This window comes from Sebastes fasciatus, chromosome 4 (assembly GCF_043250625.1).
Source record: "Sebastes fasciatus isolate fSebFas1 chromosome 4, fSebFas1.pri, whole genome shotgun sequence".
Taxonomy (NCBI): Eukaryota; Metazoa; Chordata; class Actinopteri; order Perciformes; family Sebastidae; genus Sebastes; species Sebastes fasciatus.
The window spans coordinates 9,812,113-9,837,570 of record NC_133798.1 but is presented as its reverse complement, the minus strand read 5'-3'; the positions used below and the strand labels follow the sequence as shown (position 1 = coordinate 9,837,570).

Sequence of the window (25,458 nt, the reverse complement as noted above, 5' to 3'; positions counted from 1 at the left end):
AGACAATGACTTCCAGTACAGCAATAAAGAGAACAGGGCCAAAGTTAGACAAAGGACTCCCTCATATGTGTAATTTGTAGTGAATATAAAAAGAGCTTTGGCTCACAAGTATGCCTACTGCGAAGGTTAGTGTCAGCATGAATGTGATTGTGACACATTGTGACACCTGCAGGCAGGCAGCGTGGTTTCTGCTTTCACATGTCATATTAAAAATCCCTCCGTCCCTGATGGGAGCTGACGCACAAAGCCTTATGCAAAGAAGAACCTGTTGGAACCAATTTAGTCAATGTAGCTGCACTTGGCCCATATTCTCCCATACATACTGTAAAATGGAAAGTAGTTTTATTGGAGGATTTTAAAATGTAGTCAGCATGATGTCTTCATGGAGAATGTCCTGCATGTTGGAATAAGCACTAAGTATGAATGGACTTCTCGTGTTGTTCAAGTGTGGTTGGACTGAAATCCCTAATTATTTTGTCATGCAAGTTGAGAGCTGTGCAGGTTCTCCGTGGGCAGTTGCTGGAAGGAAAAAGCACTATACGCATGGCAAAAGGGAGAGGAGTTTGTATTATAATTGAACTTGACTTGCTGTATAAATACAGGTGACCCCCAACAGTAGCGCTGGGCGATATGATGATATATTCTACAATTCTACAATTTCATTTAGCAGACGCTTTTGTCCAAAGCGACGTACGTAATTAATTACACCTGCTTTTTTCCTACTTTACATTAAAACGGTATTGAATCGTTATTGAATCGTTATTTATCTTATTTGAAGAAATAAAGTTGCAGTAACATTTTTCTTTCCGTTGGTCCCCTATCATCTTTGTTCTGAACCTGAACACGTACAGAGTTTGCAGACGGAGTCAGAGACCAGAGGACCTGGGAGAAGGCTCATTACTCTCAATCAGAAGCCATCAGGGGTCATACTGTAGAAGTGCAGAGAGTGCATTAGGCTCATACAATATGTGCCAGGTAGTTGCTATCATAGTGGCTTGTAATTAGGATTCAGTAAGCCAGTTTGACAATTACGTGCTACAGCGCTTTGCATTTTTCGCATGTCCCCCTTAACTAGCTGTTATGTGAAGGAAAGGAGAACACTGCTATTTATTAGCAGTGGTGACTCTTAAGTTGTTGCTTTCTTAATTTGAGCATTTCCCTACCCAGCAATTCCTCACTCAGCAGGGAAATCCAAGCTTGCAGTTGTATAATAACCGTCTTTTTTTTTTTTTTTTTACATCTAATTGCTGTAATTATGTCATTATCATTACTGTTTGGATAATGTTGCTTAATTACCATAATTATGTGTGATTTCTTGTGGTCAGTGTGTCGTCAGTGTGTGCTTAAGGATTTTTTTTTGTACCCTCTCTATTTCGCATGGAAGGGGAATTTAGTCCTAATTCTGGAGGCAGCGGTGTAGCAGACAGCAGGGAAAAAGAGCCATCAAGCTTTTACTCTGTCTTTGTTGTTATTAGCCAATTGAGTAAGGGCTCAAACTCAAAATCAGAATCAGATTTTCTAAGATAATATTAAGTTATATATTAAGTAAATATTAAGTTTACACAGTAAACAGAATAACAAAATCTTAGAAATGTGTTTTTTCAAGTACAGCAATATTAAAGAAAGGTGGATCCCAATAGGTTCCAATAAGGAGGGTTTTAAAAATGAAACAAAAAAAAACAGTGCTTACCCTTTTAAACTGGAGTTTAAGAGGGGTGGCTGTTATTTTACTCTAAGCTTAACTTCAAACCAGTCTACCATGTGCTGTGTGTTTAGAAATATGAATAGAACTGTACCTTCATAAGACTACAAAGCAGACTTCAGATTGAAAAAAAGCAACCATTAATATTGTGAAGATGACAAGTTCACTCAATTTAGGGCTGCAAGATTATGGCCAAAATGATCATCACGATTATTTTGATCAATATTGATATCACGATTATTCATTGATTTTTAGCGTGAAAACATATTTTTATTGCACTTTTACATTAAAATTAACAGAGAACTGCTTTCACTTCCATGCTGTGCTACATTTCTGCACGATGTGGGAAAAAACTGACATTGCAAGATTTATTTTTTTCTGCTATATATATATTGCAATATGAAAAAATACAGGAAAATTCACCCTGCCCTTTTGTTGGCTACATTGTAAAGTTAAATGCTTCAATCTGGTGCACTTCGAGAGCAAAATTAGCAACATTAAGAGCTAGATAAACAATGTTATGCTCTCAATTGAATCATAAACACATTGGTTGTATAAATAATATCTATACCCAAAAGTGAAGCCAAAACATCTCGATCACTGGCTGGTGGCTCGCTGTTAGTTTAGGAAGCGCCTGATCTGATATGCAGCAGAGTTTTCTATGAGCGAAGCATTTTAAACGTCAATATCGCAGGCGATCATGTTCATTTAATTGTGGGAAGCCAAAATTGTGATTGCGATTAATATTCAATTAATTGTGCAGCCCCAACTCAACTTTATATCTTCTCTTCTTTTTGTGGTCTAGAGACTTGGTGAAACAGGAGCCAGAGGATGATGACTTTGCTGCAAAGAAGAAAGGGTTGAAAAGGAAAAGAGTTAAGGATGAGCCCATGGAAGGCCCTTCAGACTCTCCTGCTAAACCTACGTAAGTCTGACCAGAGGTCTCCTTTATAACCGTTTCATACCCACAAAACAGGGCCTAAAAGATCCGTATGCCACTTCCCACGCGAAAGTTGTAATCTATAAAATTTGACGGGAAAATATGCGCACCTGTATGGAAACTCTGACCCGTGCGTACGTACATTATGGAGACGGGAAATTGGCGACGCAGATGGTGAGGTGGTGAATTAAAGCCAGATTGTAAAAATTAAATATGAGAGGAATCTTTATACGTATAATCATTCCTCTCACATATTTCATTTCACTTCATACTTCTAGATCCACTTTATCATAAACATTCAAACCGTCAGTGTCATTTGTGCTAATGAGCCATAACTATTCCTTAAGCCCCTTTCATTTGTAAAAGATATATGACAACTCAAATCTCAAATCAAATTCCGCTCAATATTTCATCACCGATGTCTAACCATCACATTCCCCAACCCGGAGTGCAGAGGAGCCACTCGTGGTCAGCTGTGGTTGAAATCATCATCACCGATTGTAGAAATCCAAGATTACATCAATTAGCATTGAAGAATGGCGGAAGAGAGCGTCAGTAGTTTCAAGTAATATCTTCTAATACTGTACATATATCACCAAGTACGATTTTAGTTTTCATAAAGTGTGTAAAATCGCTGCAGTGAACACAACTTAATTTATTTATTTATTCATTCATTTATTTACGGTTTATTAGACAGGAACAGATACATTATACATAGACAAAATGAAAACAGCTATCAGATGCAGCTATCAGACTGCGTCTCCAGTGCGCCTTGTGGTGGCTGTCACACACACACTGCTCCCTCCAATCACCTCCACCCAGCACATCTTCATCAACTGCACATACAGTATGACTTGTGTAAACTTAAAAACTTAAATAAATAAATAAATTGTGTTCACCTATTGAACTTCCATTTTCAAATGATCTCCAGGGTGGGGGAAGCGATCATTCTGATTGTTAAACATATGAATATTGCGGTGACACTTGTCATGTGTAATGCTGCATGGTGGATCACTGGCACTGCAAGGACTACATGAATGGAAGAATTAGGAGGGGACGAGTGTTCAGAGACCACCTCACCCACATGCACCTCGATTTCTGTGTCAGAAAAAATCCTTTTCTTGGTCTTCCTCTCGGTAGTTGCCATGATTCAACGTAAAGAACCACTGATCAGCAGGCTCATTTCTATGCAGAAACATTCATGAGGTTTCTTTGCATTGACCATTTATGGTTGAATATGGTTGTGTAGAGGGCGGGATATGAGGCTGATCCACGTGCCAACAATTCCAAGTTGATTTGGGATTTATTAAAGGAAATCGATCACTGGCAGACGTATGCAATGTTTTATAAATCAGAATCATTTTGAGTGTATGCACATTTCCTCATTTGTACGTACGCAAACTTTAGTGTGGATCCTAGTACGCACTGTTTTATAAATGACAACCCAGGTCTTTGAGTTGTGGATTGGCCTGAAATGAAAGGCTCTTTCACGTTTTCCTAATATTAGAGTATTATTAACAAAGTCGTTTTGGCATCTGCAACTCATGTTAATATTTGTGTACGAGTATTTCAATTTTTAGTTTAATTTAGTTTGTGAACTGACACCCTTCATTTTTTTTCCCATATTGTGTAAGCTGTTAGTATTCTGTGTCTGTCTTCTGGGTACCTGCAGCTCAAAGAAGAAAAATAAGCGACATGGGCAGGAAGAAGAAGGTAATGGAGAAGCTCAGAGAAAGAAGTCAAAGAAGAGAGACAAAAAGGTAAACCCACTGTCTTCCCGAGGTAATCCGTCTCCACCAATACTGCTCCCGCTATATGGAGTTTGATGGAAACGCGGCTCACGATGGGCGTGTTTGAATTCACATCTCGATTGTTTTTTTTCTCGGCACAGACGGTAAAGAAAGAAGGAGAGCATCCAGTCTCCAAAAAAACAAAGAGGACAAAAGAGGATATTCAGGAGGCAAGACAGTTGAAGATCAAAAAGAAGGAGGAGGAGGAGCAGAGTCGCTGGAGATGGTTTGGAAATGCTTCTCTTGTCATCTTGCACTGACCTAGACCCACCCCCACCACACACACACACACACACACAATCAAACACAAACCACATGGGGAAACCGGGGAGCAGCAGTGTTCACTTTCTCAAATGCATCCTCATTTTTTTCATCATCTTGCTTTCTGTCAGGTGGGAGGAGAAGAAGTATGAAGACGGGGTGAAATGGAAGTTCCTGGAACACAATGGTCCCTACTTCCCTCCTGAGTACCAGCCTCTGCCAGACGACGTTCACTTCTACTATGGCGGTCAGTTGAATGTGTCAGAAAGGGTGATTGAAACAGGGTTGAAAGGGTTTCACACACATGTTTTCATGACTATAATTTAAAATAATCTCGGTACCTCTCAGGTGCTGTTGAGACCAGTCACAGTAACAACACTTTTTGAGATTGAAAGCAGTCAAAATGACACAAAAGCGTACTTTAAGATCAGGAATAAATCGGGTAGGCAGAAGTAGTGGTACCAAAAATAAAAATATGAAGATAAATATAGGACAACAGCACAATACACCAAAAATATACATGAAGTTACACGAAGTTTACATACAGTACATGTGAATTTGTAAAACACAAGTTGAAGCAAATAAACAAGTGAAACATACCATATTTTTAAAAACTTAAGTGCAAGTCTCAAAGTTACTACGAGGAACTTTAAGTTTGTGTTGATTTTGGCGGTCACAGTGGACAGAAGCGGTAGTGATTCCGAGCACCAGAGTCCCTTTAGAAAATCTCTCATTTTACTGCAGCAGAGTCTGACGGTCTGCCACACACAGTCCTGGTTCTGGTCCTCCCGTGCCTCCCTTCCCTCCAGTGGGCTCAGCAATACGGTCTGGGCCTCCAGCAGTGTGGTGTCTGCTCCCAGCAGGGACCAGCGGCGCAGTGAGGCCAAGCTCCTGGCCAGAGGAGGAGCCGCTGCTCGACTGCAGGTCAAAGGCGGCAGCGAAGCCGGATCTGGATCTGTACGTGGCGGGCTGGTCTCTGCCGGAGGCCCCGCTGGAGTCTGAGCTGAAGGAGTTTCTGTAGAACCTGCATGCTTCCTTCTGATTTCGCGTGGAATCTGACTATAACTATATAGAAATAGACAATCTTCTCTCTGATGGTCTCGTTTACTTATATACTTCATATAGAGTCAGTATTGAAACTGTTTCATAACCAGGTAAAAGTTCCTCACAGTAACTTTTAATGTGCAGAATTGGTGCCATGCTGCACATTAATTGAAATATTATATATTCTTAATGATATGTAAGCCTTTTGGAGTAAAAAAGTCCTCAGAAGCAATTTAAAAGAAGATATTAATTTCTTAATTCACACCCATGTCACGCTGCGATTGGCCAGCTGTGTGAAGGTGAGAAAGGAGCAGCTCTCTTTTTAAATTCCTGACACTGATTTCTATCCCGTTTCATGAATGCCTTCCGGAGACACTGAAAATGTGTCCTGTTCTCCCTATATTTAACTATTATCATGTTTCTCCCCCTTTTATATTTAGGCTTAGGTGTGCAGGAGAGTAGTTATCCCCCAGTAGGGCTGTCAAAACTGGCCAAAAATGATGTTCGATTACTCTTTCTAAAAAAAACACAGGTTCGAACTATTTGAATATCTTATTTCACGCATTATGTCCATGACACCATGGCGCGCACAGTTTTGGGAAGAACTTTTGTCGGATGCCATGTTTCAATTTATTCCTGTTGCTCGCTTTCATTTCACTACAAAAACTAAAATAAGGTGGCAGTTGGCTAGAGGGAGATCGCCTGAAAGTTTCCTACTTGCTGTTGTCTATATTGTATGTCATTTCCAGTAAATATCACAATATAAAGCATGTGTCTTCTGTTTAAAATGTACAAACGTTGGAAGATGGCAAGTTCTACTCAACCATATTTTAACTTGTGTCCAGTCTGATCTGGAGCACACAGCTGATAGGTACGTGGTTTATTTACATGACGTAATGTAACGTTGTAAGATGTTGAATTATTCCTCGTCCAGCTTGACCGAACGTTGCATTTCATTTTCAATAAATGAAAGTGACATTGTGTGACCCCCGTCATGCGGTGCATTCAGTGTGCACAAAGTGTGTGTATATATATGTATATATATATATATACATATATATATATATATATATATATATTTGAATTTATGATATTCGTTGACAGCCCTATACCCCAGCAGGACAGTTGACCTTCAAATTGCATCGACGCAACGTCCGGCCTGTTTGAAGTTTAAGAAAAAGTCTGGAGTGTTTTTACATGACTTTCCCTCCACAGTCACAAGACCTCTGCTACTTTTTACACTTTTGAAAATGGGACAGGCAAGTTGTACTGTAACATGAAAAGAAACTGTTAAGAGATACGTTAAAGTCATGTAGATTCTCAAACTTTCTTAATCTTCGAAAATTAAAACCAGACAAAGAGTACACGCACAGATTTACAGGGAACAGTGGACAAAGTTGCGTATCAAACAAAAGAAGTCTTTGAAGTGGGCAGACACACACAAACACAAGACACACACAGTTGGATCTGAAGGACGCTAAAGGTGTATTGGGTCAAACACTGATTGATGACTGTAATTGCTTTTGCTTAGTTAAGCAGTCGAGCCACAACGGTGTCCTACAGGGAGTTGGTTTGATCTGTTAATTCCTCTGCTTGCATGCACTTGTTTGGAGCTCCCTCTTAGCAGTGGGACTGAATGTAGATCCTTGTCCTTGTTTCTGAGCCTACTTCTATAAATTCATGGATTAGTCTGACAGAACTCTAGAGGAGCTGAGGTGGGCTGAGCTTATAACGGTGTGTGTTTGAGTTTGTTTGTTTTTGTAACATGTAAATTAGGACAGCAATGCCATGAAGCAAATTAAGAACCCCATGTTGTATTACGGTGTTAAACTTGTGTTTGTTTGTGTGCAGGTAAGGAGGTAAAGCTGAGCCTGGCAGCTGAGGAGGTGGCGTTGTTCTTTGCCCAGATGTTGGACCATGAGTACACCACCAAGAAGGTGTTCCGGGAGAACTACTTTACAGATTGGAGGAAGGTAAAGCAAGAATGAAAGTCCTGTGTTCAAAACTGCCTATTAAACTAGTAGTATGTACTGATTGGGCAAAAATGTAACATCTAGTATGCAAATAAAAGCAAAATCTACAGTATGCCAAAAATACCCAGATGTTGTACTGATTTGGAAATAATCTCCAGTATGCATCGGACCAGTCTATCTCGCCTACTGTATCCCACAATGCAAAGCGCTGGAACGGTACAGGCTATAGTCACAACAGCAGCCAAAAACGGCAAGCTTTTTACATTTTTCGTAGCTATTTCATCACTAAAGTCGCTTCTGAGAATTTTTTAGGTGAGAAATCAACTGTGTAGATTTAGAATATTGAGTATTATATTGACTTTAGAAGCTCCGCAAACTGCCGTGAAAGCTGGCTAGCGCCTGCCGGGGTCGCTACCTCACCAGCAGAACAGTCATGCTCACAGACCGCTATAAGATGGCTGGAGCTCTCTGGTGACTGGTCCCGTTGATGAATGGTTTGTTAAAATATCAAAACACAAATGTCCATTACAAATTAACCGGAACCTGGAAACGGCTCGCTCGCCAGTCGGCCACTGACGCTCACAGACCGGCTACAGAGCAGCAGAGTGGCGAGGGAAAGGGCTGCCTCTGACGGGGCAGAGAGATACCTGCTGAGCCAACATGACCCTTTTTAACATAACTCTAATATTTGTAGGGATATCATTCCACTGTTTTGTTGCTGTAACTGAAAAAGCAGTTTGAGTAAATTTTGTCGGACAATGTTTTATATTTTCGTTACCGTCTACCCTCGTTGATGTTCCCGTTTGTCTTACTTCACCATGAGCTGTTAGAATAAATTGTTTGAGGGGTGGTGGAGCTAAACCATGCAGTATCTTATGAAGTAAAAAAGTAAAGAAAAGTAAAATTTAAAAACTCAAGTTGTTTTTTTCGATAATATTGCAATAGTTGTACGAGCTTCTTTAAAGGCTAAAGCCTGGTCTAGCATACTGCAAAATAAATCGCTTTAACCGTTTCATACTGCATACTACTGAGGAAGGCAGTATGCAATATGTACTGTATACTGCATACTGCGTTCGGTTTTGAATACAGCCATTGTCAGTTTTGCGAAAAAAGCACCCCCAACTCACCCTCTAAACTGACCCCTTCAGCTCAGAAGTTTATCGCTAGTGCTTAAAATAAAGTGAAGTGAATTTAACATTTAAATGAAAACAAGCCCTTTTAAAGTTTCAAATAAAAGACATTCCCATGCTTGACAGTGGTTTTGTCAGATTTCTGAATGTGAACTATCGTGTTTTTTGTCCAGCAATGTTTCCCTTGATGCTGTGCACGAGTTCTTTGTCTTAGTCAAAACTTGATTACATCCAGGTACAGTATTAGTTGTCTGTACTCCAGCTTTGTGTTGTAAATTGTGGAATATACAGTATGTGTATAAAGTATGGGTTGCGTGTGTGTGTGATTGCGGCTGATACCTGCGTGCTGGTTGTCCTCTGTATAGAGAAAACACTGTGCCAAGCCCCAAGGCATATCATGCAGAATTAATTTTGCGCTGCTTAGTGCTCAATGCACTTGAAAATACGGTTTGTGTGAAGGCATTGATATGCTAATCCATACAAGTAGCTCCCCTGCATATGAACAAATCCAATTAAACTGTTTTATTATAGGCGGAAAAAACTCTTCCTCGCTCCATTGCCCTCAGTGCCCGCCCACCGTCGGGTGTCAGTCATGCTTAGACACGCAGACCGACTGCGTGGCCGTACTGTCAAGACTCTTGACTCAAGAGTGTTTCTGGAGAGAGGTGTTTGTGCATGCGTGATGATCTAAAGGTCTGTTTTTGCATCTCATCTGCTATGACCCGAGACCAGGGGTTCTCAAACTTTTTGGGCCCAGGGACCCCCTTACAAGGGAGAAAATGTTCAAAGGGCTCCCTCCCATATAAGAATTCCTTATATTGTGATTAGGGCTGTCAATCGATTAAAATATTGAACCGCGATTTATCACGCTTGTCCATAGTTAATTGCAATTAATTAACAAATTAATTGCACATTTTTGTATCTGTTCAAAATATACCTTAAAGGAAGATTTTGTGAAGTATTTCATACTATTATCAACATGGGAGTGGGCAAATATGCTGCTTTATGCAAATTGATGTGTATATTTATTATTGGAAATCAATTAACAACACAAATCAATGACAGATATTGTCCAGAAACCCTCACAGGTACTGCAATTAGCATCAAATATATTATCAAATCATAATATGGCAATTTCAAGCCCAACAGGCAACAACAGCTGTCAGTGTGTCAGTGTGCTGACTAGGGATGTCAATAATTAACCGTTAACCGACATTAAAGGGAATGTTTGTAACTTTGTAAGCGTATAAATGTAGCGGGTTGGCACACATGCGCGCTCGCATATGCGCGTTCGCGTGTAGCCGCTGTACCCTCCTCCTCTGCCTGCTCGCCTTCACTCAGACAGAGATCAGCTCGCTCCACCTCTAGACGTGAACGCGCGCTCACTACACACTGCAGAAGAGTTGGTTTAGCTCTGAGAATATCTAGTGAATGTACAGGGGACGTTTGTGCAGAAATAACTGCTGCAGCTCCTCCAGACCAACAGAGGTTTTCCGTGTCTTGTGAAGTGACGGAGCTCTACAGAGATTTACGTAGTCTTCTCGTTACCGACCGGGTGCCGGTGTCTCCTCTGCTCTCTCCGGCTGCGGGCGGAGAGAGCAGGGAGACACGCTGCAGAGCCCCGCTGCCTCAGCCTGCACTTAGGCAGGAAAATCTGGCGGTTAACGGTTAAGAAATTTTTTCAAAATTAGCATCCGTAGTGCTGACTTGACTATGACTTGCCCCAAACTGCATGTGATTATCATAAAGTGGGCATGTCTGTAAAGGGGAGACTCGTGGGTACCCATAAAACCCATTTTCGTTCACATATCTTGAGGTCAGAGGTCAAGGGACCTCTTTGAAGATGGCCATGCCAGTTTTTCCTAGCCCAAATTTATTGTAAGTTTGGAGTGTTATTTGATCTCCTTCGCGACAAGCTAGTATACGTAACATGGTTGGTACCAATAGATTCCTTAAAGGCAGGGTTGACGATGTTATCCAGTATACACTGTTTGTTATATTGGTTGAAATGGTCTTTACACCCCGACAGCGATCCACTACTTATGAGCTCTGAAAAAGGACCGGAGAAGAGCTGTCATCTGTAGCTGCTGTAATCCTGTAAAAACGTCTACCAATCAATGCCTGGCGGTGCGCTTGGAAAGACCCAATCAGATTTTTATGAGGTTAATTAAAAACAGCAAGTTGCGTTAAAGTGTTTAAAAAATTAATGGCGTTAAAATTAATTTGAGTTAAGGCGTTATTATCGCGTTAACTTTGACGGCCCTAATTGTGATCTATGTTTTTATATAGTAACTATTAGGCTCACTGCCCTGTTGTCAAAGAGCACTGCTTTAACAAAGCGTGAAGACAATAAGATCAAGATGTCCTGCTCATTAAAAGCCCAGTTCATTGTTTACTGTAACATTCTGCTGCTCGAGGCCAATATGACCATAAGAATAGACACCTGAAAAGGGATTTTTGCTCTACACGGCCAAATGTTGGCCTCGAGTTCCTGCTGCAATTGCTTTCTTGCCCGAATTCATTGTAAATGCTGCTCATGTTGTCATGACATTTTAGCACCGGAAACTTCCGAGATGAACCATAAAGCCTCCACTGAATAGCTCTGTATTGCTGCCCTGTTAGTGACCTCTTTGATGGGGTGACCGCTTGTGCAATAACTTTAAAAGAGTTGACAATTATAGTTGAAACTCCGCCGCCCTGCTGCTGCTGCCGCCTTCAGTGTACTGCTGTGTCAAGGAGGCGACGGTCTATACTCTGGCCTTACACAACGCTGCCACTTTTTTCTTTTTCGGTCCGCTCAGCCTCCATAAAGATGAGTAATTAAACGAAAGGTCACCGATCTGCTGTGATCATGCTCGTCTTGTTTGGTTTTTATGATGCATTATTGCATAATGCGCTATTTGACAGGCAAAGGTTGTGTACTCTGTATTAGTGGCTCACAGTGAATTGAATGAAGGAGCATTGTGTGCACATCCTTTGTCTCTTTGTTCCTTCAGTTCACGATTTTGACTCGGCACAGAAAGTGTTTAAATGTGCATACTTTCTGTGATCAATATTGAAGTTTAGAGTTAACAATTCATATATTTCATCAGCTCTGATACTGAATAACCAGTGAACTGTGGGTGAGAAGATGTATTGCCATGATTGATGCAATATATTCAAAGTGGCAAAGACAGTTATTCTGGCACTCCAGGATACTCGGGCTGCAACTAACGATTATTTTCAGTATAGATTAGTCAGATCATTTTTTTATATATTTGATTGATTGTGACACGGCTCCTGATAAGCGGTGGAAAACGGATGGATGGATGATGAATTGTTTAGTCTATAAAATGTCAAATAGTGAAAAATGCAAAATCACACGATTAATGACTGAAAAGATTTATTGATGATCAAAATTGATGCTGATTAATATTCTCTTACTAATCTTTTTATCATTAAAGGATATATCGCTGTTTTTATGCAGGTATTATTAAAAAGAAATTTCAGACTCGAGAAGGGATCACACTCCAGTGTTCAATATGTGTGTTTGTGTCTTTTTAGGAAATGACCCACGAGGAGAGGTTATTGATTAAAGATCTTGACAAATGTGACTTTGGAGAGATGCATGCCATGCATAAAGCCAAGGTAGAGGCCAGGAAAGCCATGACCAAGAAGGAGAAACTGGTAAGGTTCACGCTTTTTTTTCTTCTCTTAACTTATGGTACATGTCCACAGTCTCCGTTCTTTCCACGTTTCCCATTCATTGTCTATGTAAGCAGCCGTGCCATACATTCTGGTAGCGTGGCGGTGCGATTCAAGAGACGGGGCGTCACGTTGGCTGCTCCTTAATTGCATAAAGTTGAAGTCTAGGCTATTTTATGCAAATCAGGGGCGTCTGGCGCGACTCGCTGACTCTGGAAACTTCCTAGAAACTTTTAAACTAACTGTTGTCGATCCAAAATAAAGACAGATTTAGCAACTGCTTGGCTTTTTCTCACATAAAATGTTTTCAGAAACACATTTCGGTGAACTATTTTCGTGATATAAGAGAAGAAAGTTTCCAAACGAGCCACCAGGTTGGTTCGGGTTCGAAAGCCAGGAGCAGCAGCCCACGAGGGAAAGCGTTCGTCCAATCAGGTGCCTAGTGCCTTGTGTATCGTAGCAGCCCATAAAGCGTCCAATGATGAGAAGCGAGGCGATCCCTCGCGATAAAAAACTCCCCTGTGGACATGTACCATTAGGCCCCGATAAGACAAAGGCGCGTCGCTACAAGCGCAGCCACTTCAAAAGGCGTCGGGCAAAACAGCTGTGGAGCGGGGCTGTGTGCACAACCAGGCGATCAAATGTGATTACAGGAAAATGTTGTTTCTCTCTCTCTTTCTCTCTCTCTCAGCTAACTAACTAGCTGCTCTACTAAAAACGTGACTTCTAGCGACGTGTCTGTGTGATCGGGGCCTTACAGTACTCTTCTTCCTGTTAGTGTCTAAATAAGGTCAGCGTGGATAATTTAGGTTCTGAATAATTCTTATTTAATAAAGATTCTTATTTGTTTTTGTTTGTTGTAGGCTTTGAAAGAGGCCAACCAGAAGATAGTGGATGAGTACGGCTACTGCCTGCTGGACCAACACAAAGAGCGCATTGGCAACTTTAAGATTGAGCCTCCGGGGCTGTTCCGGGGTAGAGGAGAGCATCCCAAACAGGGCATGCTGAAGAAGAGGATCCAACCAGAGAATGTCATCATCAACTGCAGCGAGTGAGAGTGGGGCAAAGGGATCAAACTGTATACAGAGATGTGTGACAGTGTAGTGATGCATAAGTAAAGGCTGGTCTGACGTAAAGCAGGATTTACTAAAACTCCATCACCTTAGCTGCTAAAAACCCAGTTGTCACACCTCTTGGTGTGACGTTCTAGCTGGGACACCTCAATACACAGAGTGGTTAAAAGCTGTGAGTCATAGGGACATCTTTTCATTCTTTTCAAAATGTACATTACTATTTCTTAGTATGCAGCAATGCATATCCATATTGACAGCTGGTAACAGTAGTATACACTGCTACAGATGGTGCCGTGTTTTGATTTTGACTAAATGAATGTGTTTTCTTTAGTTAACCTCAGAGATATGGTCTGTTAAAGCAGTACTCAAGAATTATAGTTATGCATCACTTATTCACTCTCACTAGCCTGGGAAGAAAGCTACATCCACACTAATGCATTTTTGTTTGAAAACCCATAACTTTTGCTATGTTTATGCCTAGCATCCACACTACTCCAGCGTTTTCGAGCCCCTTAAACAGAGACGTTTGAAAAACGCTGCTAACAGGGTCTGAAATTAGCACCCGCCACCCGCCAAATGCGGGTAAATTGGGTGTGTGAAATTGTCAGGCCATCTGCCACTTTTGGGCAGGCAGGGAAAGCGCTAGTGATGGGAATAGAGAACCGGTTCCTGTTGAGAACGGGTTCCTAGTTGTCCTATTCCTTGGCATATCATGCCTCTGTGTCTGATTCCTCTGTATTGATGCTTTCCGACAGTTACCCATGCACAATGACGCATATGCACGCCGTATCATGTTTAATTTTGTTTGGGATCGGAGCCACGGCGGAGAAAAAAAAAAAATGCTCAAAAGCATGGCGCCACTACTGCTAAATCTGAGGGGACGCACACTATTTTTTCCCTGATTATGCTACACTGTGAAAAACAAATTTGTGTTGAAATCAACAGGAGAGTCAGTAACTTTACCTGTTAGAAGTCGATAGGCAGCACAGTACTGCTTGGTTGAATAATGGAGCTACTAACGTTAGTGGAGGTGCCATTGAGTTAATATTATGAGGCGTTCAAGCTCTGTTCAGTAAAAAGGAATATTGGGCGAAGGTAAATAACTTTATCACGATGTGTTCAAATGTAATCTCGTAAAATTACGTTTTTGGCGAGAAACTTGAATATATCCAGTTGTGTGACGGATATGTTTTCACAGAAATAGATAATAAAGAGGGAATTATGACCTGTTTAACTTCTTAAAACTAGCTCTAAGCAGCTTATGATACTAAAACTTGTACAATCATTTATTTTTCCTAATCATTTGCGTTGTGTTTTTTATGCAAATATCCACCATAGCAAAGTACAGTATAGTACTGTGTACAGTACCCTTGAAAAACAGGGCTCCCCTGGAAGCTACAGTATAATTCGAACACTGTACTTTACCATGAATATAATGTTTTTTATGTAAAATATATCAAACATTGAATGACATCAGATCTAGAATGGTATTCCTTCTTTTAGCGCATGGATTTCAAAAGTGTTAGATCAAAAAAAAATACTTGCCTGCCGGGAAGGCAGAGAAAAAGTTAATTTCAGACTCTGGCCGCTGACCCCGTTTTAGTTTTTAAACTCCAGGGTTGCGTTTTAGTCTGGATGGACAGAAATGGAGAACTTTTAAAAACGATGATGCAGACACCCAGGTTGGGTTCTTGATTGGATCTTATCAGTCATGACGTGTTGTTCCCTGATTCGTCACACCCCACACTTCCTGTTTACACGGGCACGCGCATGCCCGGTGTACGTGAATGGTCATGTTAAATGCGTTTTCAGGCATGGTAGTATGGACAGAGATTAATTCTGAAGCGGCCATAAAACGCTTGTCTGGACGGAGATCGTTTTTGTTTTAAAACAAAAAACATATTAGTGTGAATGTAGCCTTCATCTCACATAGAGATTACAACTGTAGTGTCCGTTTCTGGCACTGGTGTCATACATTTCTGTTAAAAAGGCTTGAGCCTCTTTAGGGTGCTGTAGCTGGTACTCCAATACTGCGACTGCTCACACACATTCTTTCATGCTCTATCTGTGTCGTTTACAGAGCAGGCCCCATCCCCGTGCCGCCTGCTAATCACCGCTGGAAGATGGTTCGACATGACAACACTGTGACATGGCTGGCCAGCTGGACTGAGAACATCCAGGGCTCCATTAAATACATCATGCTCAATGCCAACTCAAAACTCAAGGTAGCCTCTCAGTCTACTGCAAACAGGCGAGAAATGCTCCTACATATGTAGAACAGACACACACGTCATAACCAGCTCAGGGCGAAATGAACACTTTAATTTAACCAGTTGTTTTGTTGTTATAGTTCAGGGACAGGCAGGGGCAGTCTGTGTTTGCGTGTGTGGCTTTACATAACTCAAATTTGATTCAACACTTTTTTAGATTGGCTTTTCAGTTAATAAATACACTTACCCAACCTTCCCGCAAGCACCCGAATGCACCACCAGTCAAGTGTTGCCATTGCAATCTATGTACCCGACTGCTTGCCACTTAACAAAAATGTAATTTTGATAAAAATAACAGCTGTCATGTTATTCACCACAATGGATTATGTACGTCAGGTAAGTTTTACAGGTATTTTATGTTTTTTTTTTTCGTTTCTTTCCCATACCACACTGACATGAGCGCAGACCAGTCACTGACTGAAAGGTAGAAAGAAACGCACATTCATAAATCAAAACCTTATACTCTGCCTTGGAAATTAGTAGGCCTGTCAGACGATTAAAATATTTAAAAGCAAATTAATTGCAAATTTTATATCTGTTGAAAAAAGGACCTTAAAGGGAGATTTGTCAAGTATTTAATAAACTTTATCAACATGGGAGTGGGTAAATATGCTTGCTTTATGCAATTGTATGTATATATTTATTATTGGATATCAATTAACAACACAAAACAATGACAAATATTGTCCAGAAACCCTCACAGGTACTGCATTTAACATAAAAAATATGCTCAAATCATAACACGGCAAACTGCAGCTCAACAGGCAACAACAGCTGTCAGTGTGTCAGTGTGCTGACTTGACTATTACTTGCCCAAAACTGCATGTGATTATCATAAAGTGGGCATGTCTGTAAAGAGGAGACCCGTGGGTACCCAGAGAACCCATTTTCATTCACATATCTTGAGGTCAGAGCTCAAGGGACCCCTTTGAAAATAGCCATTCCAGTTTTTCCTCGCCAAAATTTAGTGCAGGTTTGGAGCGCTATATAGCCGCCTTCTTGACAAGCTAGCATGACATGGTTGGTACCAATGGATTCCTTAGAGGTTTTCTAGTTTCATATGATGCCAGTATCTTCACTCTAGCTTTAAAACCCGCTACAACTTAAAAATGGCAAGTTGTGTTAATGTGTTAAGTGATTAGTGGCGTTAAAACAAATTTGCGTTAATGCGTTATCACCGTGTTAACTTCGTCAGCCCTGGACAATAGTCAACATAGGTTGTATTTAGGATAGGTCGTCCAAAATCTATGAATTTTCAAACAAACTACTAAGCCTTATTTTCCGCCTTTGCCTTTTCTTGTCTTATTCCATTAGCGAAACACCATGGGCTGACAACAGCAATAGAAAGAAAGAAATGTGGGCAATATAGGCGCCAGGTTTTGACAAGGAAGAAGAATGTGTGGGATAAAAAAGATACATCTGTGTTTGCTGAATCAGTTTTAATCCCTATATTGTAAACTAAGCAATTCAAAGCATTTCATCAGCTTGCCATTGTTAGTACTAGTCCTTTGAGGTCAACTTGGTGACTGCCAATTGGCAAGTAATATTGGCAGCCTGCCTCTTGCTTAGCACACACAAAACTGGACACACTAAAATGAATAGTGCTGCATTCCAGAGATACATTCAGTTAGAATATAAACAAGTAACATTAAAATCTAATCAGCCAAAATGTGAAGTCCAGTTATTTGAAAATGAGGCCACATCACCATAACCTGACCCGCCAGATGGTTCATTATATAGAACCATCTGAGAAGCCGTCAATGGAAACTGTTTGGAAAAGGGCAGGCACTTTCAAAAAAATACTTGGCAGGTGATGGATGAACCATCCGTCAATCAAACTCGGCCAGTTGGACACGGGAGAAGAGTGAAAAACATCTTTTCCATAGAGAAAAGTCTTCAATGCTGTTCTTTGCTGCCGTTCTTTGAAATACACTCCAGTTTTGATATAACTGATGTTATTGCAGCAGCTACGCTAACCTCTTCAGGAGCCGCCATTGTTGTTTAGAACAAACAGTCGCCTCTCCATAACCATGTCATACTAGCTTGTCGTGAACGTAAATAATGCTCCAAACACGGCTAAATTTTGTCGAGGAAAAACTGGCATGGCCATTTTCAAAGGGGTCCCTTGACCTCTGACCTCCAGATATGTGAATGAAAATGGGTAATATGGGTACTCACGAGTCTCCCCTTTACAGACATGCCCACTTTATGATAATCACATGCAGTTTTGGGCAAGTCATAGTCAAGTCAGCACACTGACAGCTGTTGTTGCCTTTTGGGCTTTCAGTTTGCCATGTCATGATTTGACCATATTTTTCTGTTAAATGCAGTACCTGTGAGGGTTTCTGGACATGAGAAGAGTATTAAATACTTGAAAAATCTCTCTTTTAAGGTGCGCCTTGAACAGATAAATTTGTGCAATTAATTTGCGATTAATTGCGATTAAATATTTTAATCAATTGACAGCCCTAATATTTTTACAAAATTGTTAAGCAACTGTTTTTCATTTAACTCGCAAATAAACTTTTTATAGGAATAAAAAGGCCAGTTTAAACCCTATTTGTTTCATATCAAACCTGTGCTTTTGTTTGAAGCATGTTTGTATCATTTGCTTACAAAGTCAGAGGGTGTTATCTTGCAAGCAGCTTGTTCCCTTATAGGTCCTGACACTGTTGATTACAGACCAGAACTATGATTCTGATGGTAGATCTGTATTGTATAACTACAAGTACCAAGCATGCATCCATGTCATGGTCAATAAAACTATTTGTGTAGGAGATTTGCATTTAAGTTCTAATAGTTTTTTGTTTCTAAAATATTAAAATCCCATAATGATTTTGTTTTTAGAGTAAATGTGTTATGCCAGCTGAAAAAGACGTGTTTGCGACATCTTGTCATTCTTTCCCCTTCTCTCATTTCTTTTTCGTTCTCCATTTGCGCCCTCTTCCTTCGTTCCATCTTTCATGTGTAAAGGTTAAGTTATTCCACTGTTAGTCTCCATGACGATATGCCTGAGTCTTCACTGATGGTGGCTTTAATTGTGTCTCAATATACAGTATAACCAGCAGCAAACAGACGAGGAAAATGTCATTAAAGTTGTGTAGTTGTGTGATATAACAGCCTGCCTTCATGTCATCATTGCCATTTTGAGTAATGTTTTGATCGAAGGCTTTCCAAGGAAAATGACTGTTGTCATTTTGTTTCTTTAGTTGTTTCATGTTTGCTTTTCTCTTCTTTCCCCTGTTGTTATCCCTCCTTCTCACTGTCTCCCTTTCTTCACTTTCTCCCTTCCTGCTCACTGTTTCTTTCTCTTTATCTACACTCATCTTCCTACTCCCTCCCCTACTTTCATCCTACGAAGGGAGAGAAGGACTGGGAGAAATACGAATTTGCTCGGAAACTGAAGACATGTGTGGACGACATCCGCAAGCAGTACACCCAGGATCTCAAATCTAGAGAGATGCGCTCGCGACAAAGAGCTGTGGCCCTCTACTTCATAGACAAGGTCTGGTTCTGCACTGTTGGTCAATGAAAAACTCTGACGTAGAGATGCAGCAATTAGGATACCAAGTTTTACATGTTTACACACCAGTGCTAGAAATAGACCGCTGTCAATTTCGCAGATTCTCCTTAGTGCTTAGGTTGATACCGAGAGCCATGTGAACATATTAGAAATCAATGCGATTTGTCTTGATTGCCTCTTCAGTCTTCTCACAAAGCCGGATGGAAGATCTTTTGCGATGAGATAAATGGATTATACGTAGCCATTTTCTTTTAGCGACCCCCAAGCTAATTATCTCGGTCTGCATTGAGTGAAATGATAGATTGAGTGTGTGATTGCTTTTGGCTCATGCCAAAGACTATTTGAATTCGGATTGTGCTTTGTTGTGTTTACTGTGCAGTTCTTCATTTTTCTATCTCATGTCCCGTTTGTAGAGTATGTGTACATATTTAATAGCTGTCTGATTGGCTCTGTGAATGGGAGGTCTGGTGCTGACAGTGCTGGGAGAGTGTATGTGTAGATTTGATGTGCATTTATCTCTGTATCTTCTGACCCCAAAAAAAAGCTGGCACTGAGAGCTGGTAATGAGAAGGAGGAAGGGGAGACGGCAGACACAGTCGGCTGCTGCTCGCTACGCGTGGAGCACATCACCCTTCACGAGAAACTGGCCGGCAAAGAGTGTGTGGTGGAGTTCGATTTCCTGGGTAAAGACTCCATTCGCTACTACAACAAGGTCCCCGTCATCAAGAAGGTAAAGACACAAAAGCACTTCCCCACACACACATTCATTCCTGCTTTCATGGTTTTGATTGGACCTGAAAATATTGGGCCTCATTTACCAACCGTTCTTAAGAAGACATTTCTTCTTAAAACCCACATACGCAGTTTATTCTTAGGTGAGAACAGAATGTGCGCACACATACGCACACATATGCACATTTGAGTGCTGACATGTTTGTCAAAATAATTAGTTATTGCATTTTCTTAAATTCCACAGTTGTATAATATAAGATTCAAATTACAATAATATTTTTTATAATTTTTAAATAATTATTTTCATTATTTTACAAAGCATTATGGTCTTTTAAAATAAATAAACACTAACACTACACTAAAGTTTTTTTTTTATTTCTAAACGTTTGGAGTAGTAGTAATAGTAATCATTTATTTCGGTCCTTATTGACAATTTTCCAAAATGAATGCACATATAAATAATAAAAAATAATAATTATAATAATAAGGCATTACATTAAAGGAAAAACAAAAAAAATACTGACTGAAAAGTTGTAGGCTAAAGCTTAAAAATCATATTGATAACATTTTTATGTAGATGAATATTTTTTCCAAAATTAATGCATCCACAGAGCCTTTAGAAAGGTGTTGACTAAAAGTAAAAAAAATATTATGATTGTGAATTAATTGTTTAAAATTTCGGCGGGTCCAAAATGAATGTTTTGTTTATCCCTGTGGAAGATATCCGACATTTGATTCCCACCTCTAACAAGGCTTGTGAGCCAATAGTAAAGCGACGTTGGTATCACATGGTATGTCTGGGTCGTCAGCTAGTGTGGAAAAAAAGGATAAATGGCTGAGATTGACGGTAAGTGCCTGGCAACGACTTGTTGTTAAGTAAATGCAATGGAATGGAATGGGGGAGGGAGAATGTAATATCTAGTGGCTGAATGTTATCAGTACCACTTTTAAGCTTATTATACCTATAAGGCAAACCTTTCACTAATGTGTATTCAAAAACAAACAGTAACAAAACAAAGTTCCAAACGTTTCATACAAACTATTTTATTAATTAATAAATAGTGCATAGGTTGGTTCGTAATAATCTGATCGATTTACAATTCTTACAGCTCTATTCTGTAGCATGAAAATGTGATTGGTGTTGGTTTTGTATGTGTTTCCCCATACCTTCACCCAGTAGGTAATGTATGGAACTGTGAGGGAACAATACTGACTCAAGATATATTTAGTTTTATATAATATTTCAATGGTTTTAGACATTCTTCTTTTTTACATTATTTATGTGTGGTTTCCAACATAATTTATGATCAATTATCAAGTCCAGAAATTCATTTTCATACTCTTTCCATATCAACATCATTGATCCTCATTTTTTACTTGATTATCGATTTGCCGATATTATAATATTATTAATTAATAATATTATAAACTTTGGTCCTGGCATTCTTGACCATCTCTGTGTGTGCACATGGCCCTGCAGTCTCATGCCCTTTTATGGGGGTTGGCAGGTTGTTTACCTGTACTAATTAAGATCAACTTACTGGCACACGCCTTCAATTTACGAGGAGAATGGCATTCATCATTACAAGAACGTGAATCTGACATAACATTTTCTTAAGGCCTTTCTTAAGAACAGATTCAAGAATAAACTTAAGATATTGGTGAATGAGGCCCATTATTCTGGAAATAATAATAGTTAATACAAGGCAACTCCATTCTCAGTAGAAGAAGACCTCAGCAAAGAAACTAACATAAGAGCTGTTCATTGCAGTACAAAACCAATATCTTTCATTATAATAATCTAGGTTTTGCCCTTTGGGTTTTGGCAGAAGTCCCTGCAGAGAAGGTCAGTTGCATGCATATCGACATGCACTGAGCCCGAAGCAGAGGAGAACTGAGAAATGTCCTCCGGGCACAGTTGTAGAATTGATTCCTGTGGCTGTGGTGGTTTAATTTGTCTGTCTATTAGAACTGTTGATGTGTCCCTCTGCTCCAGTCTGCTTCTCTTGGAGTACATGTTCATGTTGGTGAGTTCTTAACCCACTAACTGAGGTAACCTGGAAGTGGTTTGTGCATCTAAGTATCATATACTTCATAAGCAGTACTTTGTAGTAGTACGTAATACCTCCAAAGTGATCCTCAACTGGCTCTGCGGCACTGTGGCGGGGCAGCACATGCAGGCGAACGCCTCCCTGCATGCCGCTCACTGGGTGAGTGAGCGAGGAGCCCCATCAAAGGGGCGGCGTTCGTCTCGATGCACCGCTCACACTGTAGTTACACAGAGCCAGTCAAAAGGCAAAGCAACACCCCTAGCGGGCCATTGGTGAAGGTAGAGGCAGAAGAATTGGCAGCGAGTCAGTAAATAGCAAAGTGGTCCGTTTCATTACTTTATATTCATGTAATAAATATACAAATGTCAATTAGATGGTAATGTGCATGAGAAATAAAGATCAACAAAAACAATTTGGTTATATTAATCATCTGCTTGTAGTGATCAATTTGACCCGGACAGAAGTGATAACTATAAGCGGTTTCTACTGTATTAGAAATGAAAGAATAGTAAAGAATAATAAAATCACTAGTTGGAGGTGGAAAGATAACTTGTGTGGTATGATCTGTGCTTTGTGATTATTCACAGATTTAGTTTTATCCGCTAAACAGGCATATATGTCAGCCGTAACTCATTTAAAGGTTCTATATATGGGATTTAGAGCATTAATATAGCAGCAAATCACTATTTGCTATGTAAAGATATTGATGTCTACCTGAGCAGAGAATGAAGTCACTCTCCCTCTGTGTGTGTTTTAATCCGAGCTTCTCTGTACTCTGTTGACATAGCCGGGCCGGCCTCGCATGCATTGCACTGTTCGCGCTGTTAGCACCGTTAGCTGAGAGCCGCCTGTTCAGTTGTCGCCATGTTGAGAGCCGTGTGGAGGCAATAGAAATGCTCTGAAATTCATATTGAGCACCTTTTAAAAACGTTGACATTGACAAAATCTTTTGATCAGTTTCAGTCAGTTTAAGTAGCACGCTCAATTGACTGTACAAATGTAATTTTATCTCGTACAAAAACTTCTCCCTGGCAAGGCTTCATGCTGTCAGGTGTCTTTACGGTTTAAACTAATGTGTTGACAGACTGCCAACATGGGTATTCTAAAAGAACAGAAAGTAATTAAGTATTGCAGCAACTCTTGTCAGTTGTTAGTTTATCGGATACAGTAAATGATGATGCATACCATAATGAGCAGGTTAGCCAAGGCCACATACAAGAAAACAAAACGTGTCTGGAAACTTTTTTTATTATTATTATTATTATTATTCTTGTTTAGTTGTCTGCAATCTGTCAAACAGCTGTCACATTTGTGTATGTGTGCATGTATGCATATGTAAATTTCCATCCCCTCCTCTGGTCTCAGCCCATGCTATCTTCTGCTCCAGAGAAGGAAAAAGAAATGTTAGCACCTGACAGCCAGTGTTTTGTTTCTTGGCAGAACGTATAATTATTCAAATGAGTGCATTCAAAAGCAACATATTAGCTAGAATTAATTAGTCCCTTGCATATTTTAGCATCATCAATTCCCAGGGAAATCAGTGAGATTGCCGCTAAATGTCACTTGGATTAAAACGGAACAAGGATGGAAGGAAGGGATTTCCATTTTCTAACCTCCGGAGAGGTTTGAAATCATTTAATCTAATACTTGGGCTTATACATTTGGCTTATATGTACTGTATACGCAATTTGCTGCTTCTGCAAAAAATCTGCATGCAGCGAACACAGAGCACTATAGGGGATGAATGCAAAAATGGCGAGGAAGTGGAGCCACGCTATGCATGATATGGACTACCAATACTGTGTGTCCCATATGTAATTAAATGGAAAGGAAAAAGTCATGTCATGGCAGGAACGGGGAGTAGCCAAAAGGGTTAATAATAAACTATGTTCCCAACCATTGCTGCCTACACAGTGACTGATCGGCGCCTCAGTGAATCTGTCTATTGTTTAAAAACAAGTCCCTACTTATTACTCAATTTGTCACCAGTTAGAACACTGAATGACTTTATCAAATAGCCCCGGAGTGTGGGGACACCTGCAGATGCATAAACGTATTGTGTTGGGTACAATCAGCCTGCTGAACATTTCTTTATTTATTTTCTAAATGAGTATTTCTATTCTTAACACACACTCACACACACACACACACACACACACACACACACAAACACACAAACACATCACTAAACCAATTAGGCGAGCTCCCTTTGGTGTCTCTGCTTCTCTGAGACTTTTAGACAGACACTGATTTACATTTTCATCCCAAAAGCACTTGCACTTTACTTTTTATATTTTCAGTTTGTTTGCCAAGGGGGAACAAAATTGCCACGCAAATCAGCCACTGAATATGTCAGTGTGTTTTTTAAAGCAACGCATCTGTTGCCATTAATTGGTGCCTTGCATATTTTACGAGTTTATTTGGGGTAACGGTGCATCTGTGGAAGCCACAGAGTCGCTGGAAATGTCAGATGTAATTGTGCCAGTTCTACTCCTCTGGCTCTGCTCTGAAATGGACAAATGAAGCCAGGCTCCAGATACACACACACACACACGCACAGAAACACACACACCACGGTCCTTGTGTCTAATGTTTATTATAATGTAATTTTTAGGGATTCACCGATCAGACTTTTTCAGTCCCGATACCGAGTACTGACCCAATACCAGTGTTTAATTAATAAGCTGTATGCCTCACTGTGTGGAAGTGACTAGGATCATTCTTTTATGTGTAAGGCAACAACAGGCTTGACTTAAACATTGTTTTCATAACTTTGTAAAACAAAATGTAACAAATAAATGCATAGATATAAATTCACTGAATTATTTATTGTTAAAATAATAAATAATGCACCAGCAACTTGGTAAAAAAGTGTTCATAATTAAGAGGAAATACAATTAAAGTGTAAACCTTTTTAAAGGCACAGTGTGTAGGATTTGGCGGCATCTAGAAGTGTGGTTGCAGATTGCAACCGAGTACCCCTCCACTCACTCCTCCCTTTCCAAGACTGCAGTAACGTGAGCAAAATCGTGGTAATGCCTTTTGCCTCGCTCAAAAGCCATCCTTACCATAATAACACTACTTTAGGAGCACCAGACGGCGGCTGGCGGTACCACAGTTTTGCACTCTGTGGCTAATGTTACTGCAGTTTCACAAGCGTGTCTACGGTGGCTTTCAGGTAACGTAAAAACACGAAAGACTCTAGAGCCAGTGTTTGGTTTGTCCATTCTGGTCTACTGTAGAAACATGGCGGAGCAACATGACGGGCTCCGTGAAGAGCATCCC

At 40.2% G+C, this 25,458-nt stretch overlaps 1 protein-coding gene across 1 annotated transcript in view; it reads left to right on the top strand.

Moving 5' to 3' along the window:
- LOC141765707 (DNA topoisomerase I, mitochondrial) overlaps positions 1 to 25,458 on the top strand; it is a 44,705-nt gene that overhangs the window by 7,245 nt on the left and 12,002 nt on the right. The window contains exons 5-14 of the mRNA XM_074631901.1: positions 2,508 to 2,627; positions 4,315 to 4,402; positions 4,534 to 4,658; positions 4,825 to 4,940; positions 7,589 to 7,710; positions 12,384 to 12,506; positions 13,388 to 13,575; positions 15,678 to 15,822; positions 19,229 to 19,372; positions 19,935 to 20,120. Coding sequence (XP_074488002.1) covers positions 2,508 to 2,627; positions 4,315 to 4,402; positions 4,534 to 4,658; positions 4,825 to 4,940; positions 7,589 to 7,710; positions 12,384 to 12,506; positions 13,388 to 13,575; positions 15,678 to 15,822; positions 19,229 to 19,372; positions 19,935 to 20,120 — 1,357 coding nt within the window. The remainder of the gene's footprint in view (positions 1 to 2,507; positions 2,628 to 4,314; positions 4,403 to 4,533; positions 4,659 to 4,824; positions 4,941 to 7,588; positions 7,711 to 12,383; positions 12,507 to 13,387; positions 13,576 to 15,677; positions 15,823 to 19,228; positions 19,373 to 19,934; positions 20,121 to 25,458) is intronic.